The sequence below is a fragment of the Hordeum vulgare genome, chromosome 2H (assembly GCF_904849725.1).
Source record: "Hordeum vulgare subsp. vulgare chromosome 2H, MorexV3_pseudomolecules_assembly, whole genome shotgun sequence".
NCBI classification, from domain to species: Eukaryota; Viridiplantae; Streptophyta; class Magnoliopsida; order Poales; family Poaceae; genus Hordeum; species Hordeum vulgare.
In genome coordinates this window covers 19245248-19271982 of record NC_058519.1, presented here as the reverse complement: position 1 = coordinate 19271982, position 26735 = coordinate 19245248, and the positions used below count along the sequence as shown (strand labels likewise).

Here is a 26735-nt window from a genome sequence, read left to right as displayed (position 1 = left end):
TCTTCGTCCATGCAACCGCACTTTTTTTTCGTATGTCCGATCATTTGCATGTAATTGGTAAAGAAGAAGAGAAAGAAAGAAAAAAAGGTTCGGAATGGGGTCGTGTCTTACGTCTGAATTGACCGAACGCGTCCGCGAACCTTCATATCCTTCCTATATTTAAGATGAATATGAGGGATGTCGGTTAATCCAGAAGTTTAGAAACAAAGTGGGGTGTCCGACCGGATCAACTATTTTTGACGGGCCATTGACCGAAAGGCCGTTTTAAATGTTAGAGAAGAATATAGGTGGTTTAGTTGTAGATATTACGTTCAAACGCACGGCCAGAGGAACTTCCGGTCGAGCCGATGCCGATTCAGGAATTATCATCATTGGCATCTTTCTTGTGAGGTCGCTGTTACAATTCGGGTTCAATTGGAAAAAAAAAATACTAGCAAGTTGCAACATAAATTAACAGTTACTCTTGTTATTTTTAAATATTTTTTAAAGGTTTCACTAAAAAATTACATATGAATACATATAAACATAATTTAACTTATTGATTTAAGGTTGTCATGAGTAAGATTGAAAGACCGAAGGCAGTTTTCCGTCGATCGGACACATAGCTTACCGAATCAGTTGCAACACATATGGGAATGCATGCTATGAAAGACATGCTCGAGAAGGTCTACTAAAAAGGTAGTAAGGCCGACCACCACACCGGTATTTTCCTATAACATGGTTTGCTTTGCTTGTAGTTTCTTAACAAAAAAATTATATCTAGGAATAGAGAGCGTATATAATAGCTAAGCCTGAGGCAATGGTTGAGTCCCTGAAAAAATAAGGAAGTACGAACGTCTGCGCTGCGTCTGTTAAAAAAGATAAATTCGACCACTAGCCGGAATTGTTTTTTCAGCCACTAGCCGCGGGCTTTTCTTTTTTAGCATCCGTCGGTGCGTCAAAGCACATGGATTGGAGGGCCTCCCGGACGACCCGGTCGATGAATCATCTGCATTTTCTGACTCAGTCTATATATATTTTGTTTCTATATATATAATAGCCTGATCGATGGCTGGATCCCTAACTTCACAAACGAGACCAGTAGCGGAGAACTAGCTTGGTAGCTACACCGATGGAGGCGGAGGCAGCGGGTGGTACGTGGTCGAAGGTGGGAACATCGCTTCCCGTCACTAGCGTGCAGGCTCTGGTGGCGTCCGCCGGCGAGCTGACGGTCGACAAGATCGGAAGGTACATCCAGCCGGACATCGACGCACACGCCGTTCTCCCCGAGCTGTCCAGCGAAGTTCCGGTGATCGACCTCAGCAAGCTCTTGAGCGCCGAGTCCGCTGAAGCAGAGGCCGCCAAGCTCAGATTTGCCTGCGCCGAGTGGGGCTTCTTTCAGGTACGTCACTCAAGGATTAAACTACTACTCCATAATGTCATTGTAGCTCACCTTCAATCTTTGAGATAGTTTATTTTTTTGGTTGATTATTAGGATCGTTGACATAGTTGAAGAAGCACGACAGATACCAAACAAATAATTTTGTTCACCGGATTTTGTTTTTCCATTTTACCAATTTACTCAGCTGTTGGTTCGTTCTAGACTCTATCTCTAGCCTTGTCCCCCTCAGAAAAATTATCAGATTTAAGAAATCGTAACGTCTATAGTGTGGCACTAATTGAGGTTGATTCTACACTCAGGTCTTAAATCCGACAGATTTTCATAAAATTTAGGGTGACTAATCCTATATATATAAACCTGATCTTTGGTTGTTTATGATTTCATTTTCTATATTTTTATTTCAACATAATATTCCAAATATTTTTGGTAACTTTTCAAGAATAGTTATTTTAAAAATGTCAGTTCATTTAGTTATTCTTCAAAAAATTAGATTTATTCACACCTTCCAAACCATTTTACTTTCTTCCCTTGAATATTTTTCCTGGTATCTTTTCTTCATAATTTATCTTTTTTTGTGCAACTTGGTCGGCACATGGGCGAAATAATCACAACTTCAATTGTCATACTGCTCTGATTGTGGTCAGGGACCAAATTATTCATCTTTCAAAAGTATAAGGTCAAAGGTATATCTAGTATTGGAGTTTGAAGACAAAATCTGGAATTACTTTAAAGATACAAACCATACTTTTCCCTAAATATCAATTGAGACATCCATTTATTCTGTCCATTGAAATTGTATTTGATAAGGCATTATTCTTTGTCCAACTATTGAATTTTCAGGTTGTAAATCATGGAATACCGGATGAAGCCATAATGGGTATAAAGCAGGACATTCAAAAGTTCTTTCAACTTCCCCTCGAAGTTAAGAATGCATATGCGCAGGACCCTGGGGGTCTTCAAGGGTATGGGCAAGTGTTTGTTGTCTCTGATGATCAAAAGCTAGAATGGGCTGACAGGTTTGCCCTCTTCACCCAACCCTCCCAAGCTCGCGACATGAGTTACTGGCCAAGTCAACCTCATACTTTCAGGTTAGACTTTGTATGCTTGAGATATCTAGAGATATAAGAAAGGAGAAGGAAAATGCCGTCCTTCTATTCTAAGCATCAGATTAAGGAAATTTATTAATTTATGTTGGCCTTTTTATTTCATTCCTTTTCAATGTTACGCATCTCTCACAGTAGACTACTATGAATTATTTTTTATCTTTATGCATTGGTATATGTATAGCAGCCTCACCAATCTCACCAAAAAATAGACATTACCACAACGACCTACAAAAGCTTGTTGGCTATATTGCTGATGTTCTACCTATCCCAAGACTATTTAGTTAAATCAACGAATTGTTCTTTATGAATTTAGATGTTGCAAATTTTACTAAAGTCGGCCAAAGGAACTAACGAATATTAAGTTTTCTGTAAAAGTAAAATTGATACCAAGTATTTTGGGTAAAATTTCAGCATAAATATATAGCAACCAACTTTTTATGGTTCATGGCAATGACCAACAAAGGGCCGAGCAGGGAACTATACAACAATGTTTTTTTATTGGGCTTCTTATTTCTACCTGGTACAAATACAAGCAAGGACTAGTGATATAAAGACCAAAGTATTTCCATATCTACCAAAACCTAACATTAACAAAGAAACATTACTGTTGTTACGATCCCAGGAATTGTATTAAATAATACTATTCAGAGGTGATGAAATTCACCCATTCTCTTGCCATCTTCATTGCAAAAACACTAGATGTTGATCTGGAGTTGGTGGCCGACAAACATGTGTCTCAAGTTCTAGGATGAACTACTATCCTCCATGCATGTCAACCCCGGAAAATGTTCTAGACTTGTCACCGCTATAGTGTGCATGTTTGTGGGTGTGACCTTTGAAGCGTCATTTTGGTATTTATTAATTTCTTATGCATATGAACAATTTGATGTGAGTTTATTACATGTAAAACATCCACCACCCTTTTAATATCCATCATTGTCCAAAGAGGAGAGTACCAAGCATTTTGTGTGGCCTTATTATTTCATTCCTGCTCAATGTTACGCACCTCCTAAAGTAAACTACTATGACTTTTTTTTACGTTTATGCATTGGTATAGATAAGAAATCAACCGCACCAAACAAAATTATACCTTAGAACAACAACCTACAAAAGATTGTTCCATCTATTGTTCATGTTCTACCTACTCCTAGACAATTTATTTGAATTCAACGAATTAGTCTTTATGAAACATCCATGTTGAAAATTTAAATAAAATTCACCATAGGGTCTAATGAATATTAAGTTTTCTGGAAAAAAAAATTGATAACACGTCTTGTGGGTAGAATTTCAGAATAAATATCTAGCAACCTAGTTTTTATTGGGCTTGTTATTTGTACTCGGTACAAAAAGAAGCTAGGTCTGGTCATATAAAGACTAATGTATTTCAGTATATACCCAAACCGAACATTAACAAAGAAACATTGTTATTGTTATGATCCCAGGAATTGTATTGAACAGTACTCTTCGGAGGTGATGAAATTCACTCATTCCTTGGCCATCTTCATTGCAAAAACACTCGATGTTGATCCGGAATTGGTGGCAGACAAACATGTATCTCAAATTCTCAGGATGAACTACTACCCTCCATGCACGTCAACCCCAGAAAAGGTTCTAGGCTTGTCACCGCATTCTGATGGAGCTTTTCTAACTATTCTCCTAGAAGTTAATTCAGTTCAAGGCTTACAAATTAGAAGGCATGGTGCATGGATTCCCGTCAAACCGCGTTGTGATGCACTATTGGTGAATGTGGGTGATCTTCTTGAGGTATGCTTCTAGATATGTTAAGCTAGTTGTATAGCATCTAAAACTAAATACTAGAAAATGTTGTAAAAAAAACTACAATCCTTATTGGCTTCGGTGATGAGAAATCCTCAACTCCATAACTTACTATTTCCACTACGAAACTCTAGAATGCATGAACGCACGCACGCGCGCGCACACACAGACACATGCTTACAAGCTCACACGCCCATCCGGCCGTCACCAAATGGAAGTGCTTATGTCTGACCTGTCATCTTGTGTTAAATAGTTGTTATACCTGGGTTTGTATAATCACTACTCGGTTGATGTATTGCCTCTAATTCATATTACTTGTCGCTCAAACAGATGTATGTAGTATTTCAGTGTTAGATATATCTGTTTGAGCGATAAGTAGTATGAACTGGAAGGAGTAACACATATTAAAGCATTTACTTTACCAGATCAAATAAGTTGGTTCTAAAAAAATAAGCAAGATTTTTGGTTAGGGTGTTTTCTAAATATTTCGGGAGTTTGAGGGAAGAGCAAATACAAGGTCCACCTAACCAAACAAGCGAGTCACTGAGCCACCTTTGTAGCCCTCACACAACATCTAGGAAACTCAACTGAGAAAGCTCATTCTTAGTCGTTTGAAAGACCCATTGTTTTCTCTTTATAAAAGGTACTTGGTTACTATTGTTCCCACTCTTTGTTTGCTAGTAGGATTATGTTGCAATACACAAAAATGTGCTCGTTAATGTTCAATTTTCAATAGGATCATGTTGCAATAAACTAAAATTAGCTTGTTAACATTCAATAGTTTTTCCGCTATCTTCTTTTATTTTTTATATAAGTTATTTATTGAAGAAGACAAAACAATTAAGTCCTCACAAGCAAAGGTAGCTTTTTCTAGGGATGGCCGATACACTCTAGACAAAGCAATAGTTGAACGGTGTATATGGAACATGTCCCAAGACAATGCCATGTGTAGTTCCAAACTACTTCCAATTTTATAAGACTGAGAAACTGCTCTTTTCATGGATATAGATGGAAAACTTGATATTTGTTAATCCCATCTATTTATTATGTATAGATTATGACAAATGGGAAGTACAAGAGCATTGAGCACAGGGTCACCATTAATGCCCACAAGGAGCGACTATCCATCTCAGCATTTCACATCCCAAACTATGATGGAATTATTTCACCAATTATGAAAACTACAGAAGATAAAATGTTATACAAGACAGTGAGAGTAGAAGAGTATTTAAGACATTATTTCTCAAACAAACTAGAAGGAAAGAGAGCCCTAGATTATGCGAAGTTATCCGGAATATAAGGATTTTCTACTATAATTTGTCATTCTAAACACTCTGAAATGATCATTTTATGCTTCATTTGTAATGGATATATATTTCTGACCGGGACCAATCTACCAAACGTTTGTCATTTTACTTGAACCTTTGCGTTTTTTCAGATATACATGTGATGAAATTCTTCTTCAGTTACACTTGTGATACTTGAAAGATGAAAATAGGTTTATTTAAATTCTCTATTCAAAACCATCCCATCAAGAACAGTAGCACAAAGGGGAAGATTCTAATACTCTGGATTTTTGCCATTTTTGTTTTTCCCCGGGAAAAACTTGGATTTATTTAGAGTTTACCTTCGATCTTCACTGGAATGGCTCTTTGGACTTAGAAACTGGGATCCTGTTTCATTGCACAAGTTGACCCCGGGCCTCCGACACTAACATTTCTACCCAAGCTCGTCCAAAAACTGTTTCTCAGTATATTCTTTTTTAGAAAAGTATATACCCTCAAGCACATAGGTTGTGAAGAAACCTATATTTTGTCGCCCCAAAAAATTCAAAACAATGCTCACAAATTCTAGAGGTTAGTTAAACCCTAGAAATTCCCCCAAACACTTGGGGAAAGTTTCTCAAGTGAGCACGCCATCCACAACTAGTTTTTGACACAACTTTGGGTTTACAAAGTAACTACCTCTTACCTTTTTTCCAAACAAGCAGAAATTTGGCCTAGATAATCACCCTAGTACCCTCGCACCACATACCAAAAATTATCCCTAGGCGCCTCACCATTTCTCCCTGGCACAGTACAAACAATTCACGAGAAGTAGTAGTTTTGGTCCTACATGTTTGATTTGGTACACTTGACACAAATTAGTTGCCACCTAGATGACCTACACTACATTCTTAGCCTACCGGACGCGGTGCTAGCCACAAAAAGACACACATGCCCCCAGTGCCTCAGTGACCATGGGACTGACATGCCAAACGCGTGCTCTACGTGTTGGCCATCCCCTCGCTAGCCAGCCCGGTGCCACCACCCTTCACTGGCTCTCCACTCCGCACAAGCATTGTTCCTCGGCAACACAAATGCCCCCTCCCCCCCATGGCCCCTCCCACATCCACGCAGAGGCTCGCGTAGGACCATCTCACTACGAGCTCACCCATGGCGGCACGACAAGCCATGCCACCCCCAGCGACGGCTATAAAAGGCCATCGTCCGTCCCTTCTTGCACCTGCACCACCTTTCCCACTCGCTCACATATACCCTAGTTTGAGGGCACGGCCAGGAGGGTGTGCCTTCTCGGAATCAAGTTAAGCACCACCGTGCAAGCTCCATCGCCGCCATCCCTCTTTGCTCCACCCCAGCACAAATCACTTCCACCACATACTCCCCTAACCCTTCAGGAGATGATGCCATCGGCCAACCACTTGATTCCATGTCGAATCACTCGACTCCGACGAGTAGGACACCGTCGCCGGAGACGAAGCTTAGCTCGCCATCCGTCCACCTCCCAAGAAGCCACCGGTACAAACGTGATCACCGTCATCGCACCGTTCTAGACTGACCCCCCGAGAACAGACATGTACCCTACTCCGACGATTGACCGTTGGTGAGCCGTCACGCACTCACCCCTGTCTCATTTTAAAAAGATAATTGGACACCACTTGTAAGTGACTCCACACACGCCCGAAATAGTACGTAAGTGGAGGCGTATTTCCCAAATATGCCATCAACGTGGCCGTTTCTAGGTTTTTAATTTAATTCATTTAAATCCAATTTAAACTTTCTGTTTACCCAAATTTGACCAAGCACAACTTCTAAATGATATGTCCAAATGAGTTGATTCTTTTTGCACACCTCTTTTGGAATTCTTTATCCACTGATTTAATCTTGTATTTTTATGACTTGTCTAGAATTTCTGGACAAAGTTTTTGGATTTATGTGATATCTAAATTTTCTTACTAAAATTATTTCCTGAAGGAAATAATTCAGGAGGTGAAGACCAGGAGTACTTTGACACTCCCTGTGAGCAAGGCAAGCCACCACCTCGATTTACTTTGTGGCATTGCAAGGCCATGAGTTAAAGTTTGCATTTTTAAGTGCAATTGAATTATTTTGTATAGTTGTTAAATTATGGCTTTATTGGAGTTATTGCTATTCTACTGTTTTATATTTTCTCTTTAATTAGTTGGATCGGTAGCATTCATTTTGAAGCATGTTAAGTACTCACTTTAATTGCTAGTTGATAGTATGAAAGTGATTACATTATTTGTTAAGTTCTTTTGGTAATTGACAAGGCTATGATTTGATCTTGAACCTAGTGGATTATGTGGAGGATTAATTGTAACAGAAATAAAACTTATTAAATTAAATTCTTCATGGTTGATCGAGTCATAGTGCTACTGAATCAAAGCCTTTCCATGCAACCACACTTGCCATTGTGAGAAGGCCCTAGCCTGAGTTATATTTATGTCTCTTATGCGTATCACCAAAGAGGGATGGTTGGGCTAGGAGGGTGTTTGGATCACTAGTGACTAGAGACTAGAGACTAGTAGTAGTCACTTTTAGTCCGTAAACATCCAAACACCCCTGACTAATGGGTGACTAAAACTAGTTTAGTCCCTAGTCACCCCACCCCCAACTAAAAGTGACTTCTCTCTCCTCTAATTAATTGGCGGGCCCATCGGCAACGCATCTGCCGCCCCATCCCATTCGCACGCAGGGGGCTGCCGCTCCGCTTTCCACCGCCGCCGCTCCCCTTTCCACCGCCGCCGCCGCACTCCGCCGCCGCCGCAACACTCCGCCGCGCCGCTCCGCGTCCGTACTCCCTTTCCACCGCCGCCGCCGCACTCCCGCCGCGCCCGCAGCACTCCGCCGCGCCGCGCTCCCGCGTCCGTACCATGGACGGCGACGGCGAACTCCCCTTCGATTTCTTCTCGCAGACGGCGTCTTCCGGTGCTGCGGCGCACCACATCGACGAGGACGGGTGGGGGATGACGCCCCCTCGTCTCCGGGGATCCGCCGACCGTGGCTTGGTGGCAGGGGGGCTCGGCCGCGGCTCGGTGGTCGGGGGGCTCAGCCGCGGCTCGGTGGCCGGGGGGCTCCGCGCTCCCATCGGGCTGGAGAACATCGACCTCAACGCCGACTCCGCCGTCGCCGCCTCCTACCCCAACATGGGCATGTACACGCAACTTTTTCATCAGGGGAGTGCGGCCGGCCATGGTGTGCCCCTCCAGCGGACCAGATCGGACGGTGTGGCGCAGCGGCAGGGTCGTCCACCTCGCCAAGGTCTCCCCCCAGTGAGGGCCCAGGATCGTCGTGGCAAGCAGGTAGTCGCGACGTCGGGACGAGGTGGTGCTGGTTCAAGTCGCTCAGGCAGCGGCAGGCAGCGGCAGGCAGCGGCAGGCAGCACCGATCATGGTAGAAGATGTTGAGGAAGAAAATGAACCAGCTGAAGAAGATGTTCAGGCAGAGGAAGACGACAGCATGCTGAACCAGCATATCCAGGTACAATATTTGTCTAATTGTTGTGTTTGCTTGAATGAATGTATGTTAAGTGGAAAGTAGAAAGTAGAAACTACAGCTTGTTAAGTGGACAAATGAAAGAAAATAGCTATCAAGCAGAAAATGCATGAGGAGATAGTACTTGTTCTGTTTTCTCGTACTTTTTCCTGCTACTTGTTCATGCTACTTGTTCTGTCATATTTATCAAAAATAGTACAGTATCTGAAATAGTACTTGTTCTGTTTTCTCATACATTTTTTTTAATAGAGGCCAAAAAGCAAGGCTAACTGGACAGACAGAAATACATTGACTTTATGTGAAATAGCTTGTGAGGAAATAGATGCTGGCAATTACGCTGGTAGAGTTTGGAGCCCTCATGCGTACAAGAATATGAGGGAGAAATATTGGGAAAGGGCAAAGCTGTGGCATCCAGGCAGGGAATTCAGGAACAAAATAACTAACTTGAAGGGCTTGTACAATGATTGGGTATGGTTGCAGCAGCAAACCGGCTGCGGCCGCGGCTCAGATGGCGAAGTGACGGCAACTGCAGATTGGTGGGAGAAAGAAATCAAGGAATTCGATAGGTGTGACAATGATGAGAGTTATCAACCTCTCATTGAGGAAAGAAGGAGGAGGAGGCGTCGTAGCACTAGGGGTGAAGAAATGGAGCTAGATTCAGTGGATATGAATCGAGTGAGAGATATGATTGCTGATGGTTTGTTCAACAGGCGTTGAGAAATTTGTGATGTTATTTATTTCGTTTCCAACATGTAACGTTATGGGACAATTTTAGTTTTCTTATGTGTGGACAGTTTTGATTTCCTTGTGTGGACAATTTTGATTTCTTATGTATGGACATTTTTCCTTGTGCTTTTCGTGAGGGATAGTCTGGTGCTTGTGTTGCTTGCGTGAGGAGAGAAAAAAAGGGTATTGAGAGCTGTTGTTGCATGGCGTGAGGGAGAAAAGGAAGCTGCTTTCCTTCCTTGCGCGGGAGTATAGCGGTAGTTGCTGTTGCACAAGGGAGAGAAGAGAGATAAATGGAAGGGAGAGAGAAAAATTTAATACTGAGACATTTAATGATGACTAGTAGTAGTCACCTTACAAACAGGACGTGATTAAAAATTTTTAGTCTGACTACTACTAGTCACAGGACTAGAGAGTATCCAAACACCCTCTAACAATATCTCCTTGGCTGGGAGATTATCGTTTAGCTACAAGAGCCTAGGTTTGTAAGATTGTGCACACAGAAAGTTTATGGCATCTGGTAGCGGATGAGTCGTGCCAAGGGGTGGCAGGGACCAGTTTCCCTCTCCCAGGACTAGCCTGCTGGGTGCTGGTGGTACGGTAAGGGGCATGCTATTGATGGGATTTGTTGGACTGTTGTCCACGATGTGGAGAAAATGTACAAGCTCTGTGGAGTGCAGAATCTATTCCAATAGCCGAATCGCCGGCAGTGAACACCGTTGGTACTAAGTCACGGTATTTGATCAAGGCCATCAATGAAGGAACACAAGAGACACAATGACTGGAAGGTTTGTAGGGGGACTGTATCTGCCCAGAGTTCTACCAGCAAGGTTCGGTCCAAAGAGAAGGTTTAGTTCTTTGTCTAATTTTATGTAGTGACGGTTTTTTATTTGTGTAATAAATTATGAACCAATATTATATTCGTGTGCTCTCGTTATATTTGTCACTGTTTTGCGATATTTGGCTATTCCTCGATCTTGGTCACCCTTAACCTTTTGACCATCATAATGAGTGTTACCTGGTCATCGGCTAATTTAGTTATCCTTGATCTTCATTTATATAGTATTTATTAGCTATTTCGTCATTAGGACAAAATTCTTCTACTATTTCAGTTTTGTCAGTTGTCATTGATGATTTTCCTTTTCATGATTATTTGCTTGCAATTGGATCCCTCTGTTTTTGTGATATACATTTCTGGTCCTGCACGTACGTACTATACTAGTAATACAGCTGAACCTGTGCAGCCGTGCAGGTTCAATTCAGAAACCAGACAAGTAACAGGGTTTATGACTCTGCTAAAAGAACAAGGTTTACGACTTCATGCACAAAAGCATGTTTTTCTTTTTATTTGCGAAAATGTACAAATGCATGCTTGAACCACGCCTGCCACAGCAGATCTGCAAGTGTGTCGGTTCAAAAATATTTACATCCCAGTAAAATTCGGCCATTAGCCGCCGGGCAAATTTTTTAACATCGGTCGGTGCATCCAAGCACATGGATCGGAGGCCCTCCCAGACGAGCCGGTCGAGGAATAATTCACATTTTCTGACTCGTTTCACCATGTTAGTAATTAACATCACAGTTCAGTTAACAGTCTATATAATAGCCTGATGCCCTGTAACTTGACTAGCGAGACTACCCGTAGTGGAGAACTAGCTAGCTAGGCAGCTATACTGATGGAGGTGGAGGCAGCGAGTGGCAGCGCCAGCGAGAGCAGGTGGTCGAAGCTGGGAACGTCGCTTCCCGTCACGAACGTCCAGGCTCTGGTGGCGTCCTCCGGCGAGCTGATGGTCGATAAGATCGGACGGTACATCCAGCCGGACATCGACGCGCACGCCGTTCTCCCCGAGCTGTCCGACGAGGTCCCGGTGATCGACATCAGCAAGCTCTTGAGCCCCGAGTCCGCTGAAGCAGAGACCGCCAAGCTCAGATTTGCCTGCGCCGAGTGGGGCTTCTTTCAGGTACGTCACCTTAACCGACCTGTGCAATTTATGTGTCATCGCAATGTCATTGCATATCCTTTTCTTTTTAGATACCAGGCTTGCTGCCTGGTAATGTCATTGCATATCCGTGGAGCAATCTGACATTAGGGTATTTAGTACTCCTTCCGTCTTAAAATAAGTGACTTAAAAATGATTCAGTTTTATACTAACTTTAGTACAAAGTTAAGTCCCTTTTAAGTCATTTATTTTAAAACGGAGGAAGTATTTACCTTCGATCGTTGTGATAGTTGAAGCATGACATGTATTATGAAAAAACAAATGATGTATTTCCGTTTACTTCACTTGCGTATTTTCCTTTACCAACAGCCATTCTTTTTCCCGCAAAAAAAAACAGCCATTTTTTTTACCAATTTCTGTAACCATTTTTTTGGCAGACAAGATTGGATTATAGAATCCCCCAACATGTGGGCAAACAAAGTGCTCTGCGCCAACGCAGGCCGAATCGTTCGGCCGGCCGCACGCGTGTCGCTCGATCCGTACGTAGGCCGCATCGTTAGATCTTCATGCAGCATTATTCTCTCGATGCAACAAATTTCGTCTACGATGTAGCAATTTTCGTCTATGGTTGCAATAAAAATATAGTTGTAGCAAAAAAATATCAACATAGTCGTAACAAAAAACGAAGTTGATGATGTGTGGTAGCAAAACAAAAAAAGGGTTGTAGCAAAACAATCCGGTGAACTCGGGTTGCAACTCTGACGAACGTGGATGTAAAAATTTTAGTGAACGGTTGCAACAAAAAATGATGTCGGTTGTAGAAAAAATTAACACGGTTGTAGCAAATGTAAAAAAACACCGATTATAACGAAAAATCTGACGAACTGAAGTTGCAACCAAACGTATATGCAGCTTTTTTACTGAACAAGCTTGTAGCAAATATGAACGCTGGTTGCAACAAATTTAGACGAGAAAAAAGTTGCATGCCTAATCAACTGTGTGCGCAGGTCACGTGCGGCCGGCCGACCGGTTCGGCCGACGCACCGGCCACAAACATTTACCAACAAACAAACATCAGTTTTAACATGTTCTCTCTTACCCCCTCTTTTCACATGAGAGGTAAGCGTATATAATAGATCCGAACCATTAATCTCACTAAGTAGTGGTCTGATTAAATCTTATCTTCTTACCTCACATTAATTTTTAAAGGTGTCCTTTCATATATTTACTTTTCAAAAATTCAGATTTGTTCATACTTTCCAATTTTATTACCTTCTTCCCTTGAATGTTTTCCTAGTGTTTTTTGTTTTCTTTGTCACATGCATGGGAAGATTTTCAAAACTTTATTTTTCATACTGCTTTGATTGTGGTTAGGGACCAAATTAGTCATCTTTCAAAAGTATAAGGTCAGATATATCTTCTATTGGATTTAAAAGTCAAAATCTCAAAATATACCAGAGATACAAACCATATTTTATCTAAATATTAATTGATAGACTCATTCGCTTCGTCCCTCAATAACTATGTTTGATAAAGCATTATTGTATGTCCAACTGTTGAGATTTCAGGTTGTAAATCATGGAATATCAGATGAAGTCATAATGGGGATAAAGCAGGACATTCAGAAGTTCTTTCAACTCCCCCTCAAAGTTAAGAATGCATATGCTCAACAACCAGGGGATCTTCAAGGTTATGGCCAAGCGTTTGTTGTTTCTGATGATCAAAAGCTAGACTGGGCTGACATGTTAGCTCTCTTCGCCCAACCACCCCAAGCTGGCAATATGAGTTACTGGCCAAGTCAACCTCATACTTTCAGGTTAGACTTTGTGTGCTTGAGTTATTTGGATGTATATGAAAGGTGAAGAAAAATGAATTCCTTCTATTCAAAGCATCTAACTAAGCAACTTTTATTAATTTGGCAATGATACTGAAGTTGGTTCGAAATTGGATACTTGAAACTTAGAAGATCGACTCGGTTGCATGTGATAGTTTGGTAAACCAATATTAATCAACCATGCAAATTTTTGAATTAAGAGGCTTTCCACCGCTATAGTGTACCGTGTTTGATATTGTGGCCTTTGAAGCATCATTTTGACATTTATTCATTTTCTTAGGCATATGAACCATCCGTTGTGTGTTTATACATGTAAAACATGTATTACTCTTTAATGTGCACTTATAGGCCAAACAGGAGAGTACCAAAACTTCTATGCTGGCCTTATTATTTTGTTACTTTTCAATGTGTTATGCATCTCTTTGATCCAATACCAGTATAAAAACTATAGAGGAGAGACTTAGTGGAGATTAAGATCTTGCTTCTTTGATCCCAGACAACCTTTTATATTTATATACACAGTATTTTTTGCCGGGAGACTCACTAGATAATAAGAACTTGTTTATTGATTTCATTGAGTCTTTTCTATTTTAGTTATAGTTCATTTTGTATTCATAGCTAGCGAGATGAGGTAGTCAAAGTAAACCACTATCATTTATTTTTTATGCTGGGTTTGTATGACACAAACCTCACCAGCAAATTAGACATTACCAAAATAGCCTACAAAATAATGTTGCCTTTATTGTTGATGTTCTACCTATCCCTAATCTGTTTGGTTGAATTCAACAATGTATTCTTTATGAAACTTAGGTGTTGAAAAATTTACTAAAATCAACCATCAGAACAAATGAATATTATGTTTAATTTTTTTTTTATATTAAGTACTTTGGGTAATACTTTCATCATAAATATCTAGCAAATGTTTTTTATTGTTCATGGTAATCTCTCCTTAATAATAAAGCGCCGACTGTTTGTGTCGTCCGTCATGCCACTTTTACAAAAAAAGCCCCTGACGTTTCCTGAAATCAATCCGCAGTCCGGATTTAAGTCAGAAAACGAATCTTTTTCTTTGCAGTTTTTTAGAAAACCCCCTCATGTTTCCGGTAATCAACCCGTCCTCCGTATTTAAGTCAGCCGAAACGTTTTTTTCGTTTTAACAAAAAAACCTGACTTTTCAGTTAATTAATCCACATTTTATCTAAAACAAAATTATTCATATCTTTTAAATCGTAACTCCGATTTTAACATGTTATATATGAAATTTGATTTAAAAAATATGTAGAATCTAAATAGAATGTTATTTTTAGCTGTTGAATACTTCTTAAATATTATTTTGATGCAAACTTAATCTCTAGTGCAGGGTCTTTTTTTCTCTTTTTCCGGAGACGATACAAATTGCAATAAACATCCAATTAAACCAAATTGAGAGGAAAGAAAACATCGTTAACCACACATGCACACCTTTAGAAAACCTCGTGGGGAGAAACAACATATTTCTCATCTTATTCCGAGTGACTGTACATTCAAACACGTTTTCGTTGTGTGAGCATTAAGGTCATCGTCGGCAACACAAATGTGATGCCATGTGAAAATATATTGCGTTCAGAGTGTGTGTTGTTTTCTCTTCCGTTGCAACGCACGGGCTCTTATAAGGAATATTTTTTTATTGGGCTTGTTATTTGTACTTGGTACTAAAACAAGCTAGATCCGGTCATATAAAGATTGGAGTATTTTAATATCTACCAAAACCGAACATTAACATAGAAGCATTGTTATTGTTATTGTCCCAGGAATTGTATTGAACGATACTCTTCGGAGGTGATGAAATTCACGCATTCTCTTGCCATCTTCATTGCAAAAACACTAGATGTTGATCTCGAGTTGGTAGCAGACAAACATGTGTCGCAATTTGTCAGGATGAGCTACTACCCTCCATGCACATGTCAACACCCGAAAAGGTCCTAGGCTTCTCACCACATTCTGATGGATCTTTTCTAACTATTCTGTTAGAAGTTAATTCAGTCCAAGGCTTACAAATTAGAAGGCATGGTGCATGGGTTCCTGTGAAACCACATTCCGATGCACTGTTGGTGAATGCGGGCGACCTTCTTGAGGTACTATATGGTTCTAAAGGCGTGTTATGCTAATTGTACATGTCATCGTGTGTTCAATGTTTCTGATACTTGAGTTTATAAAAGGACTTCTCAATTTATGTATCACATATTAAATTGTTAATTTTACCACACCATATGTTCGTTAAGCAAAAATAAGCAAGATTTTTTGTTAGGGTTTTTTCTAAATATGTTAGGAGTTTGAGGGTAGAAAAAGTATAAGAGCATCTCTAGCATACCGCGTATAATGTCCCGACCCGTAAAATAATCGTTAAAATATAGGTCCGCATGAAAAAAATTGTCCAATCAGACCCTGCAAACGCGTCGGACCCGTAAATATTTTTGCGGGACGCGGTAAAAAGCTCCTGCTGATCTACAAAAACACAGTTTTCGCGTCCGCTTCTACGGGGGCCTGTATCGAGAGAAAGCAGTTGGTGGGAGCCCAACTGCCACGGAAGCTTCCGCGTCCGCCGTCCACAGCCATCGTACGCCGCCCCGGACGTCCCCGAACGACGACCGCCCGTCCCCGGACCCCGCCCCGCCCGTCCAGGCGGCCGCCCAGCCCGTCCTGGTCGGATTCGGCGTCGGCGGCCGAAGCTAGCTAGCTAGTTCAGGGCTCCTGAATGAATTCCACGATCGGAGCTAGCTAGCTAGCTCCTGGATGGATTCGTGGATGCGGGAGCTAGCTATGGATTCATGGACGGAGGAGCGAGCTAGCTCCTGGATGGATTCGTGGACGAAGGAGCTAGCTAGCTAGCTAGCTCCTGAATGGATTCGTGGACGAAGGAGCTAGCTAGCTCCTGGATGGATTGAGGGATCAGCGACTCCGTATTTAGAAACAAATTTAGTTGACCATGGACACGGGCGAGAGGAAGAAGATCTGGAGAAAAATGTAAGAAAAAATTCGATTTACAGTTTAAGTTTAAGGGGGTCTATTCCGCCGCACCTTGAGCCGACCCGTAAAAGAGCATCTTCTTTGAATATCCTTTTTTACAGTGTCATTTTGCGGGGTCTGACTCTGCCCGCGCGTGTGCCGGCCTATAAATCCGTTTTTTCGTGAACTGTAAACACGTTTTAGAGATCGACGTTATATGGGGTCTCCTAGAGATGCTCTAAGGGTCCACCTAACCCAACAGGCAAGTCACCGGGCCACCTTTGTATACCCCCCCCCCCCCCCCCCACACACACACCGCCTCCCCGCCACCCCCACCCATACACACACAAACAACATCTAGGCAAGTCAGTCGAGCAAGTTCATTCTTGATCGAAGAAAATGACTCATTGTTTTCTCTTTGTACAAGCTACTTGGTTACTATCGCTCCTACTCCCTGGTTGTTAGTAAAATCATGTTGCAACAAATGAAACATTACCTTGTCAATGTTCAATATTTCTCTGCTATATTTTTTGTATTTTTTCTAAAAGTTCATCATCAAAGAAATAGAACAATTAAGGCCTTATAAGTGATGGCTATTTTTGGGAGATGGACCAGACAAAGCAATAGTTGAATGGTGTATAGGGATTAAGTTCTCCCTAAACAATGTCATATGTAGTCTCAAGCTACTCCCGATTTTATATGATTGAGGAATGACTCTTTTCAAGGATATAGGCGAGAAACTTGATATTTATTGAATATAATCTCTTTATTATGTGTAGATCATGACGAATGGGAAGTACAAGAGCATTGAGCATAGGGTCACCATCAATGCCCACAAGGAGCGACTATCCATATCAGCATTTCACATCCCACAGTATGATGGAATTATTTCACCAATTTTGGGAACTACACAAGAGAAGATATTATACAAGACAGTGAGAGTAGAAGAGTACGCAAGACTTTATTTCCCAAACAAACTAGAAGGAAAGAGAGCCTTGGATTATGCCAAGTTGTGAACTTTTTTTTAACTGTACTTTGTCGTTCTAGATAAACATTCTTAAATTAATATTTGATACTTCATTCTAATGGATATATATTTCTCACTGGGGTCAATCAGCAAGATGTTTATCAATATATTTGTATCTTTGCATTTATTTTCAGATATACATGTGCTGAGAGTCTTCTTTCGTTAGACTAAACCTCTATTTCAAACCATCCCAGCAAGAAAGGTGGCTGTAGATGCTCTTATTTAATGTACACTACACTACCAGGCTGTGGATAAGCGTGCGACGACGGTGGGTTGACATGGACCTAAAGCCTGATGGAACTATCTGGCCACACCAACCACCTTCAGTTACAAGTCCCCAAGCTCGTCCATTGCACCCGGTCCGTCGCCTTAGGGTCATGGATAGCCACGATTCTCCACGTCGCCAGAGTACACATCATGGTCGTTCAGGCCATGCCCGCTGGTGTCATCGACCTGAACGTGCCGCCGGCATACAGTGGCACTGGGTACACGTCTGACGGAATGTAAAGGAAGCAGCCCCGATCGTTTTGGACGGCAAGCATGGCCGAAGCCCGCAAGATGTTCGATGAAATAGCACAATCGACGTCTACAGTCGATGACCCTGATTGCTCGTCGTTCATGAAGAGCGTCATCTTCGAGGGCCGTGGCGAGGCCTTCCACCTTGACCGCCAAAGACAGGTTTTCGATCCCGACGAAAAAGCTTGTCATGGAGGAGACCGCTGAGAGAAAGAAGCTTGACATGGAAGAGGCAACGAAGAGGAGAATGCTTGACGTTGTGGAGGCCGCTCAACTCAAGAAGCTCGAGATCGAGGCCTCCATGACGGACATCAAAGCTAAAGAGGTGGCACTTGAGTTCGTGAGCGTAGACAAGAACAACATGTCGCCGGAGAGGAAGGCTTGATTCGTGAATTGATAGAAAGAGATGTTCGTCCGCGACGACCTGAACTAGGTGAGACGTTGGGTCGTGGCCAATGTCCGTTCATTTTGAAGGCTAGCTCTTGTGTTGGCCGTTGGCTTTGTTGCACGCGTCAAACATGTCTTTTTGAAGGCTGACTCATGTGACGGCTACTCGCTTTGTTGCCGATGTGAGACTGTAGGATGAGTATTCTATAGGCAGACGGCTTTGCCGGCATGAACTAATGTGAACCGCGACCAAACTCAAAACTTTTGTTCTCTCAACATTTGCATGCGCAGTTGCACGATGGACGCCTGCCCGACGAAAACACAAATTCAATCAGACACGACCCTATTTTCATTCCAAACGGATAAAATCCTAATAAAACGGACGTCCGATAAGGATCGTATGTTGGAGTTGGCCTTAGAGAATCTACAACCGAACACCTCATATGTGCGCGGATGTGCCCGATCAGTGACTGGACAGAAGAGAGAAGGAACAAAACGACCCAACTGGACCACTCATATCATCTCTTTATGCTTGGGTTTTCCGTTAACCCTCATATAGATCTCAAATATGATGGCTCACGGACGCGCCCGACCGCTTTCGGTCAGTCCGCCATATTAGACGCGACTCCACCCCAGACCACCTTTTCTTTTTTATTATTCATTATTTTCTTTCTACCTCTTCCTCTTCATCAATTACGTGCAGGTGACCAGACATATGAAAAAAAATGAAAAGTGTGTTTGCGCGGACGGACAAATAGAGGACACGACCGATAATTGACCGGGCGCGTCCGGCTGTACATGCTCTTAGGCCATTTCCAGTGCATTAGTGCTAAAATGAAGTGCTAAGCATATTAAATAATTTAGCAACTAATGTTATCAATGCATAGTTTCTTAGCTTATTGTAGCTAAGCCTCCTTATTTTTGCAATCAAAATTGTACATGCATAGATGATTTTTTCATTTAAATGTTTTGCTTAGGTTTAAGAATTTGATGTTGTTTTTTTCTTAGGTCATCACGCTCATTTTTTTCATAATTACATTGTTACATTAAATTTGTTCACACTTTCATGATAACCTTTACAACTGTACAAAGTGGAGCCGGCTTAGTTAACGTATACTCCACTGGCAGGCTAGCTGTGCATAAGCGTGCGACGGTGGGTAGACATGGACCCAAAGCCTGGTGGAACTCTCTGGACACGCCAACCACCTACAGTTATGGCCCACCGTGGATGCATCCGCCTATTATGGGGTGTTTCTTTACATGAACGTTTTGCTATAGGGACTAAAAAAGTAGTCTTTTTTAATCCTATGCAAAAAATATGAGGGATTTTAGGGACTAAAAAGCGTGTTGGAGACTAAAGGTAAAAGTCCAGGAAGGTCTTTTTTGACTTTTTTGACACTTTTTTATCAGTAACCGTATTTTTAACATGTCATTTAATAACGTCTATTACATTATTAGAAATAACATGGTCTTTTCGCATGTCATTTAATGACCTTTAGTCTCTGAAAAAACGGTTAGGGACTAGGGATTTTTTGTTGGGACAAAAAAATTCTTAGGACTTTCTAAATAAACAGGCCCTATGTACTGTGTCTGTTGATTAGGACAGCATTAACACGCCACCTCTCTTAATCAATCCTGGAAACAATCAATCATTAGCACCCCACGCCATTCCAAGCCACCATACCAGAAGGTGCACATGATTAAAGAAATCACGCATAATGGATAACCATGATTTCATGGCAGACAAAGACAAGCCATACATGCATACACTGACAAGGATAGTCAGCGGAGCACTGCTCAGCTCAATCAAACACGCATGCATATGCATCACACAATAAATTAATAATTCATGCTCCAAATTGCAGCACTTGTCACTCACAGCGGTTTTACAGGTTCAATCCAACACCAACACTAACGGTAACAGCTAATATAGTAATTCGACAACATTAAGGGCGACAAGGAGTAATAACTGAAGAGTGAAAACGGCGATCCATGGTGGCCTCTCTCTCTCTCTCTCACTCACATGCATGCACAGACACTGAACGAGGCCGGATGGGCACGATGGAGGAGCAGTACTGCCAACACGAAGCCCGTCCGTTTGTGTGGATAGCTAGCGCCGGATGGACACGAGGAGCAGTACTGCCACCGTTGCATTAAATTATTGGCCGGCGTGCTCAGTTGCTCCGGCTGCTCCGGAAGGAGCCGAGCGCCTTGATGGCCGCCGCCCGGAGGATGTACTGGTGGTACGCCGCCGCCGCCAGCGCTCCGACGAACGGGCCGACCCAGAAGATCCACTGCATGTCATGTCATGCACAGTTAGCTTCTTGCATTGCAAGCACAAGGTGGTAGAGGTTAACGGAGACGACGGAAGGTAGCTTACGTGGTTGTCCCATGCGGCCTTCTTGTTGTAGATGACCGCGGCGCCGAGGCTCCTGGCGGGGTTGATGCCGGTGCCGGTGATGGGGATGGTGGCGAGGTGCACCATGAAGACGGCGAAGCCGATGGGGAGCGGCGCCAGCACGGGGACGTGGGAGTCGCGGGCGCTGCGCTTGGGGTCGGTGGCGGAGAAGACGGTGTAGACGAGGACGAAGGTGCCGACGATCTCTGCCCCCAGCGCGGTGCCTCGGGAGAAGCCCGAGGCGACCATGTTGGCGCCGCCGCCGTTGGCCTGGTACGCGTCCTTCATGATGCCCTTGACGATGCCGGCGCCCACGATGCCGCCGGCGCACTGCGCCACGATGTACATGACGGCGCGCAGCAGCGACACCTTGCGCGCGAGGAGGAGGCCGAAGGTGACGGCCGGGTTGATGTGGCCGCCCGAGATGCCGGCGGTGCAGTAGACTAGGACGAAGATCATGCCGCCGAAGGCCCAGGCGATGCCGAGCACCCCGACGCCGGCGCACGGGTCGGCCGCCGACTGCACCTTGTAGCCGATGACGGTGGCGACGGTGATGTAGAGGAAGAGCAGCGTGGCGACGAACTCGGCGATGAGCGCCCGGTAGAAGGACCACATCCGGAGCTCCCCCATGTCGAACAGCGGCGCCGGCGGCGGGTCCGAGTAGTCCTTGCGCGCCGGCGCGGCGTGCTCCGGCTCCTCGCTCACCTCCTTGGCCATGGCTGCTGCAGGCTGCAGACTGCAGACGCTCTCTCTCTCTCTTGTCTGATGGATGGGGGTGGTGGTGGTGGAGTGTGATGAGTGAGTGTGAGGACAGGACAGGACAGGGCGGGTTTTATTGATGGAGCTGCTGCGGTGCGGCGCTGTCTTCAATGGCAAAAGGCCGGCCACCGTAATAAAAGTGCAAGGAAAAAAGCTGCGTGCAATGTGTAACGTAGTGGTGGTTGTTGTGCATCGGTGTCAAGCTGCGACGGACAGCCGTGCTTGCTTGCCACCGGTTCCAGCTGTCTTGCTCAGCTTCTCTACTATAGAACGTATGTATGGATCATGGATGGATGGATAATGCGAGTCACGGATAAGCTATTTTATTGTGTGTACTGATTAAGCCATTCCAACACAAATTAAGTGTTGGAGGATATGGTTTGGTCAGGGACATGAGATAACAGATGGTGCTGGCATTGCGGTTGCGGGTGGGTGTGGGTGAATCATTGGGGTTGGGTTTCCAGCCTTACAATCGAAGTTGTTGCCGTTATCACCAAATGCTTACCCTTTAATACGCCGCCTCCCACCCTATCAAGGGTCACAAAGAAGTCTCAACAAACTATTTTTTAAAATAAATTTTAGTATTACTTACCGCAGAACTATGGCGTCCCATGCAAAATTTTCACGTACGAAATAATTGCACGGCCATCTCGGTCAGCTTTCTTTCCATGGTGCGGCAGCTAGCGTACCGCGAGCAACGAAGCAATGATTCACGTCCCACTCCCACTCCCACCTCACTCACCGCCCGGCCCTATCCCTAGGATCACGGATGAGATTCCTTCCTCCGGTAGGTAGCTTAGCTACCGGTAGCATCATCACAGGAGCAAGACAGACACCGTGGACCAGGCCTACAGCGTGGCCATGTGAGCCCGCCAGCCAGCCACGCCGGGAGCCGGAGCCGGGGACGGAGACGGAGCGGGCGGGTCTGATCGTGGCTGGGCCTGCGTGAGAGGAGTGGGCGCGGCTGCATGCAGAATTGCAGATGCAGATGCAGATGCGGTGCAGCACGGCGGTACGTACGTACGTACGAGCGGCAGCGCATGTGCCCGGTGCCGTGGTCCGGCGGCGCACGCAGGTAAACACTAAAAAAGCTTGTGTAAAACACGCCGGAGCTCGGGCAGATCCACCCACGGCCGGTGAAAACTTTTGTCCAACTTTTGTCCAACGTCCCGCCCAGGCTGTTCGACTTGGAGAAATTTCGCCGCCAGCTGCTGCTGAGCCGGGTCCGGGCTTGGACGGCGACAGCGGACGGAGCGTACGAATTTCATTTCGTCGTCCTGCAACGGTGCAAGTGCAACTGCAACTTCCCGTTGGAGTTGGAGTTGGAGTTGGAGTTGGAGTTGCAGGCCCTGCCTGACTGACTGCCTGCCTGACTGACAGCCGGGCCGGGCCGGGCCTGGATCGACAGTGTCCTGTGCTACTATGCTCCGTGCTGTTTGGAGTTTTCTGAAGGCTCTTCCACACCTGCCGCGGGGCCTGGCTGGCTGCGGGAGGATACATACGGTGTATTCTTTTTCTCCACGGGAAATAAATCCAGCCGTCAGAAAGCCGTGTGTACGGCCGGGGCAGATGTACATGGAGCAACTTACCAAGAAACCCTCTTTCGAAAGCCTCCCCAAAGTTCACTTCGTAGAACGTTCGCATGGTTTAAGAAATAAAGCATGTTGATTAAACATATCTACAGATTACGACAAGTGACGCACATGACAGATGAAAATGACTTTACAAATAGTAGTATGCTCCTTAATTAGTGATTTCGGATGTACACAGGCCAACTTTTTTTTTATTGCTATGCACCAAAAATGTCAAATGAAGACCAACCTCCATGAAGCCCTTAATTTGAAAATTCAAAACTTAATTTTTCAGATTAAAAAAATTCTTAAAAAAAATACACAAACACCAAGAGACTAAATGTACATGCCTCTAAATTTTTGGATGCGAATATGTCAAAGTGAGAGCTACAGAAAAGATAAATCTAGAGCTTTTTGGCATATGTACTGTTCAAGACTCAAAGTTTATGATTTCGTATTTTCTTGCAGCTCGCAATTCGATGTGTTTCATTATGAAGATTTACACACATACACATTGCATCCTTGTAAACATGTGTATTTTTTCAGATTTTTTTATAACTAGAATGATTGACTTTGAAAAAAATAAAAATTAAGGCCTCCGTAAGGCTTCGACTCCAAAATACCCTTCTCGCTATATACCTACTCCCTCCGTTAATAGATATAAAAATATTTAGATTACTAACAAGTAAACTAAACGCTTTTATATTTATTTACGAAGAAAGTACTGTACTATTTAGTCATGCATGTGCTTCACGTTCACCTCATAAAATAGTAGCGTGCATCAACCACACAAAAAGAGACATCTTGTAACATTGCTCCAATTTCTCTAAATACTCCATGCGGAAAACCGAAGACTCTATACGTAAAATATAATGGCTTAATGTCAGCACAAACGCGCTATTGACGAATTTGTCAGCAGACAAGAGGATAAACCAAAATTGTTCTGAAAGCGTGATAATGCGATCTTATCATGTCATCCGCTTAATCATGTGTGCAATGAGTATTCATCATATCGATTATTGGGACATGGACAGGTTGAGTGCCCTCGAAGGAACTTGTCCACCATGTCCATCTATTGTAGGGGGCAGCCTGTCAATCTATTGTTCAATGCTCCCAAGGTCTTTTTGGAATACTCACTCAATGGAAAGAAAGGTCTTTTTGGAACACATGGATTTTCACATCATTTTACAGGGCATTGCAAGGTAAGCGCATCTGTAATGCTGACCCCCGTAATGGTTTGTCTCTAAACTGGTCTGGACTAGTTCGATACGGGAGCTGGTCATCCAACTCGGTCCCCTAAACGTCCGTTTCTCTTTTCTTTATCGGCAACCTAAAAATAATGATAAAAAATAGCACAATTCATACACAAATAGCTTGCAAATGTTATCAGTACTCCCTCCGTTTCAGTTTATAAGTACGACACGTGTATCTAGGTCGTTAATTTGATCAACATAATACGAGGCATATATTACAAAAAATATATCATTACACATTTTAGATGTTTTATTTTCTAATGATATAATTTTTATGTTAAATAATATATTTTATATAAGTCAAATTGACGACCTAGGTACACGTGCATGCCATATAAACTGTGACGGGGGAAGTACAACAATGGTTCAATGTAAATATCAGATCTGCGATAAATATATGTTCAACAACTTTATTGAATTCACCAATTTTAAATTCAATAATAAATTAATCAGAATCTGCACTCCTCCCACGCATTGTTGCAATTGAGCTTTATTCAACAATGTATGAATCTAAATAGCGTGCCCTCGGTCCCTGATACAGTACAACAGCGCGTCCGAGCTATACATGATGATGATTATCAACATGAAGCATTTAAATGGATCAGTGAATTGACCAATATGTGTAGCAAGAAAAGAAACTCATTATCTCCATGGTTAGACCAGCCTGATGGCCACATTGTGTCCGTTCGCGCAATCGCACCATGAAACTTCATGACGACCATGGAGATGGCATATCACTGATGGGGTGGCGACTTCACATTGCGATTATGCATCACATGCAAGGACGCCTAAGCAGCGGCCGGAGTGATACAACCGTGGCGTTGAATAAGAATGATGAGGATGCAAATCAGATAGGAGTGATGACGCAGTGAAAGAAAAATGAACCAAAAAGAGGATTTAAATGAACCGAAGATGTTGGAGTCCTACATGACGACGGTCCAAACTTTCACAAAACAGTTTATGCCCGGTTTATGAAAATTCAGACAACCAAATCATTTCGCGGACAACTCAGCTCCGACATGTGTGAGCGTTTTGAGAGTCCGATGCCCTAACGAAACAGTTTAGAGCAACTTTCAACTGGCCGACCCAAACGGACGGCGAATTTGTCTGATTTTGTCCGTTTGGTTCGGCCGGCCGGCCGGCGTCCGTCCTGTTTTAGATTTGGATCGGTAGTGTGCCCAACGCACCAATCTATTTCATGTCCGCAATCAACATTTTAAAAAAAGGCCCGTGGCTGATCATGCCAGCGGCCATGTCTCATGCCGGCACCATGCCAAAAGATGGCGCTCGCCAGCCGGGCGGCACACATGCCACACATGCTAGCACATAAAAAGGATGAGACTTGAGTTCGACCACGTCATCGTGGCCCCCGTGGCCATGCCAGCACACCTGCCGACATCCAAAAAAGATGGTGTTCGCCGCCATAGATCAGTCATCGTCGAACTTGAGCATGTCGGCCTGCATCTTCTCGAACCACGACCTTTTTCCTTGGCGACATGGTGTTGAAAACAACGGCCTCTTCCTTGGCGACATTGGTGTTGCAGAGCGCCTCCCTTGTTGTCGCCGCGATGCGGGCGTTGCCGACCTGCTGCTGCGCAGCGGCCGCTGCGTGCCTCCGATCCTTCCTCTTGACCGACTCCTTTGCCCGTTGTTCGGGCGTCAGCACCTTCTTCGGCTTCAGCACGGCGGCCTTCCCGGCGCACGAGGCTTGCCTTTGCCGGACGAGGCAAGGGAGGCGAGGCCGGCATCGAGGTCAAGATCGTGGTCGTCGTCCATGGCGGGCGTGGGGCGGGAGCGGGCGCGGGCGGGAGGGTATTTGGGGGAAATGGTGGTGGATGCCACCGACTGACGGGTCAGGGAGAGGAGTAGGCGCGCGCGCGTTCGTCTCGTGTCCGTGCCGACGCAAATTTGACTCAAAACTGAGACGGTAATGGGTCGTCAGACCGACGTCAAGCGAAAGCGCGTCCGTTTGGTCCAACGTGTTGGACCGACTTTTGTTTTCGCGCCATCCAAACTGATGACGGCGGATGAAATAGTTGCCCCATTCAAGTTGCTCTTGACTCCGGCAAACAAAAGGGATGAGTCCTCTTTCAGCTGATACGCCGTGGTCGTGGTATGAATACGCTGCCCGGGCGAGAGCGAAAGCAAATCAGGCCATGATCTGCAGTGTCACCTCGATTGCACGGACGTCGGAACAAGTCCCCACCAGGCATCGGTTTTCTTGCGCTGGAAAACGGCGAGCGGTTCCCTGAAGTACGCATGCAGTGCCGCTGGCCTTTC

General features: G+C 43.8%; 3 protein-coding genes and 1 pseudogene across 3 annotated transcripts; 3 read left to right on the top strand and 1 right to left on the bottom strand.

Moving 5' to 3' along the window:
* The first annotated feature begins 1037 nt into the window (after nt 1–1037).
* LOC123429270 (2-oxoglutarate-dependent dioxygenase 11-like) lies at nt 1038–5673 on the top strand. The gene is made up of 4 exons (XM_045113325.1): nt 1038–1381; nt 2222–2469; nt 3930–4251; nt 5318–5673. The coding sequence occupies exons 1-4, from the start codon at nt 1112–1114 to the stop codon at nt 5561–5563; spliced, it is 1086 nt and encodes a 361-aa protein (XP_044969260.1). The 5' UTR covers nt 1038–1111; the 3' UTR covers nt 5564–5673.
* A 2645-nt stretch (nt 5674–8318) lies between these two features.
* Nucleotides 8319–9103, top strand: LOC123429268. Its single transcript, XM_045113324.1, has one exon. It carries the CDS (start codon nt 8438–8440, stop codon nt 8969–8971), a length of 534 nt encoding a protein of 177 aa, XP_044969259.1. The 5' UTR covers nt 8319–8437; the 3' UTR covers nt 8972–9103.
* A 2358-nt stretch (nt 9104–11461) lies between these two features.
* On the top strand, nt 11462–17560 carry LOC123429267 (annotated as a pseudogene).
* A 2737-nt stretch (nt 17561–20297) lies between these two features.
* On the bottom strand, nt 20298–21856 carry LOC123424527 (probable aquaporin PIP2-6). The gene is made up of 2 exons (XM_045108156.1): nt 20855–21856; nt 20298–20768 (listed from the first exon to the last, which is right to left on the bottom strand). The coding sequence occupies exons 1-2, from the start codon at nt 21587–21589 to the stop codon at nt 20649–20651; spliced, it is 855 nt and encodes a 284-aa protein (XP_044964091.1). The 5' UTR covers nt 21590–21856; the 3' UTR covers nt 20298–20648.
* Between the last annotated feature and the right edge of the window lie 4879 nt (nt 21857–26735).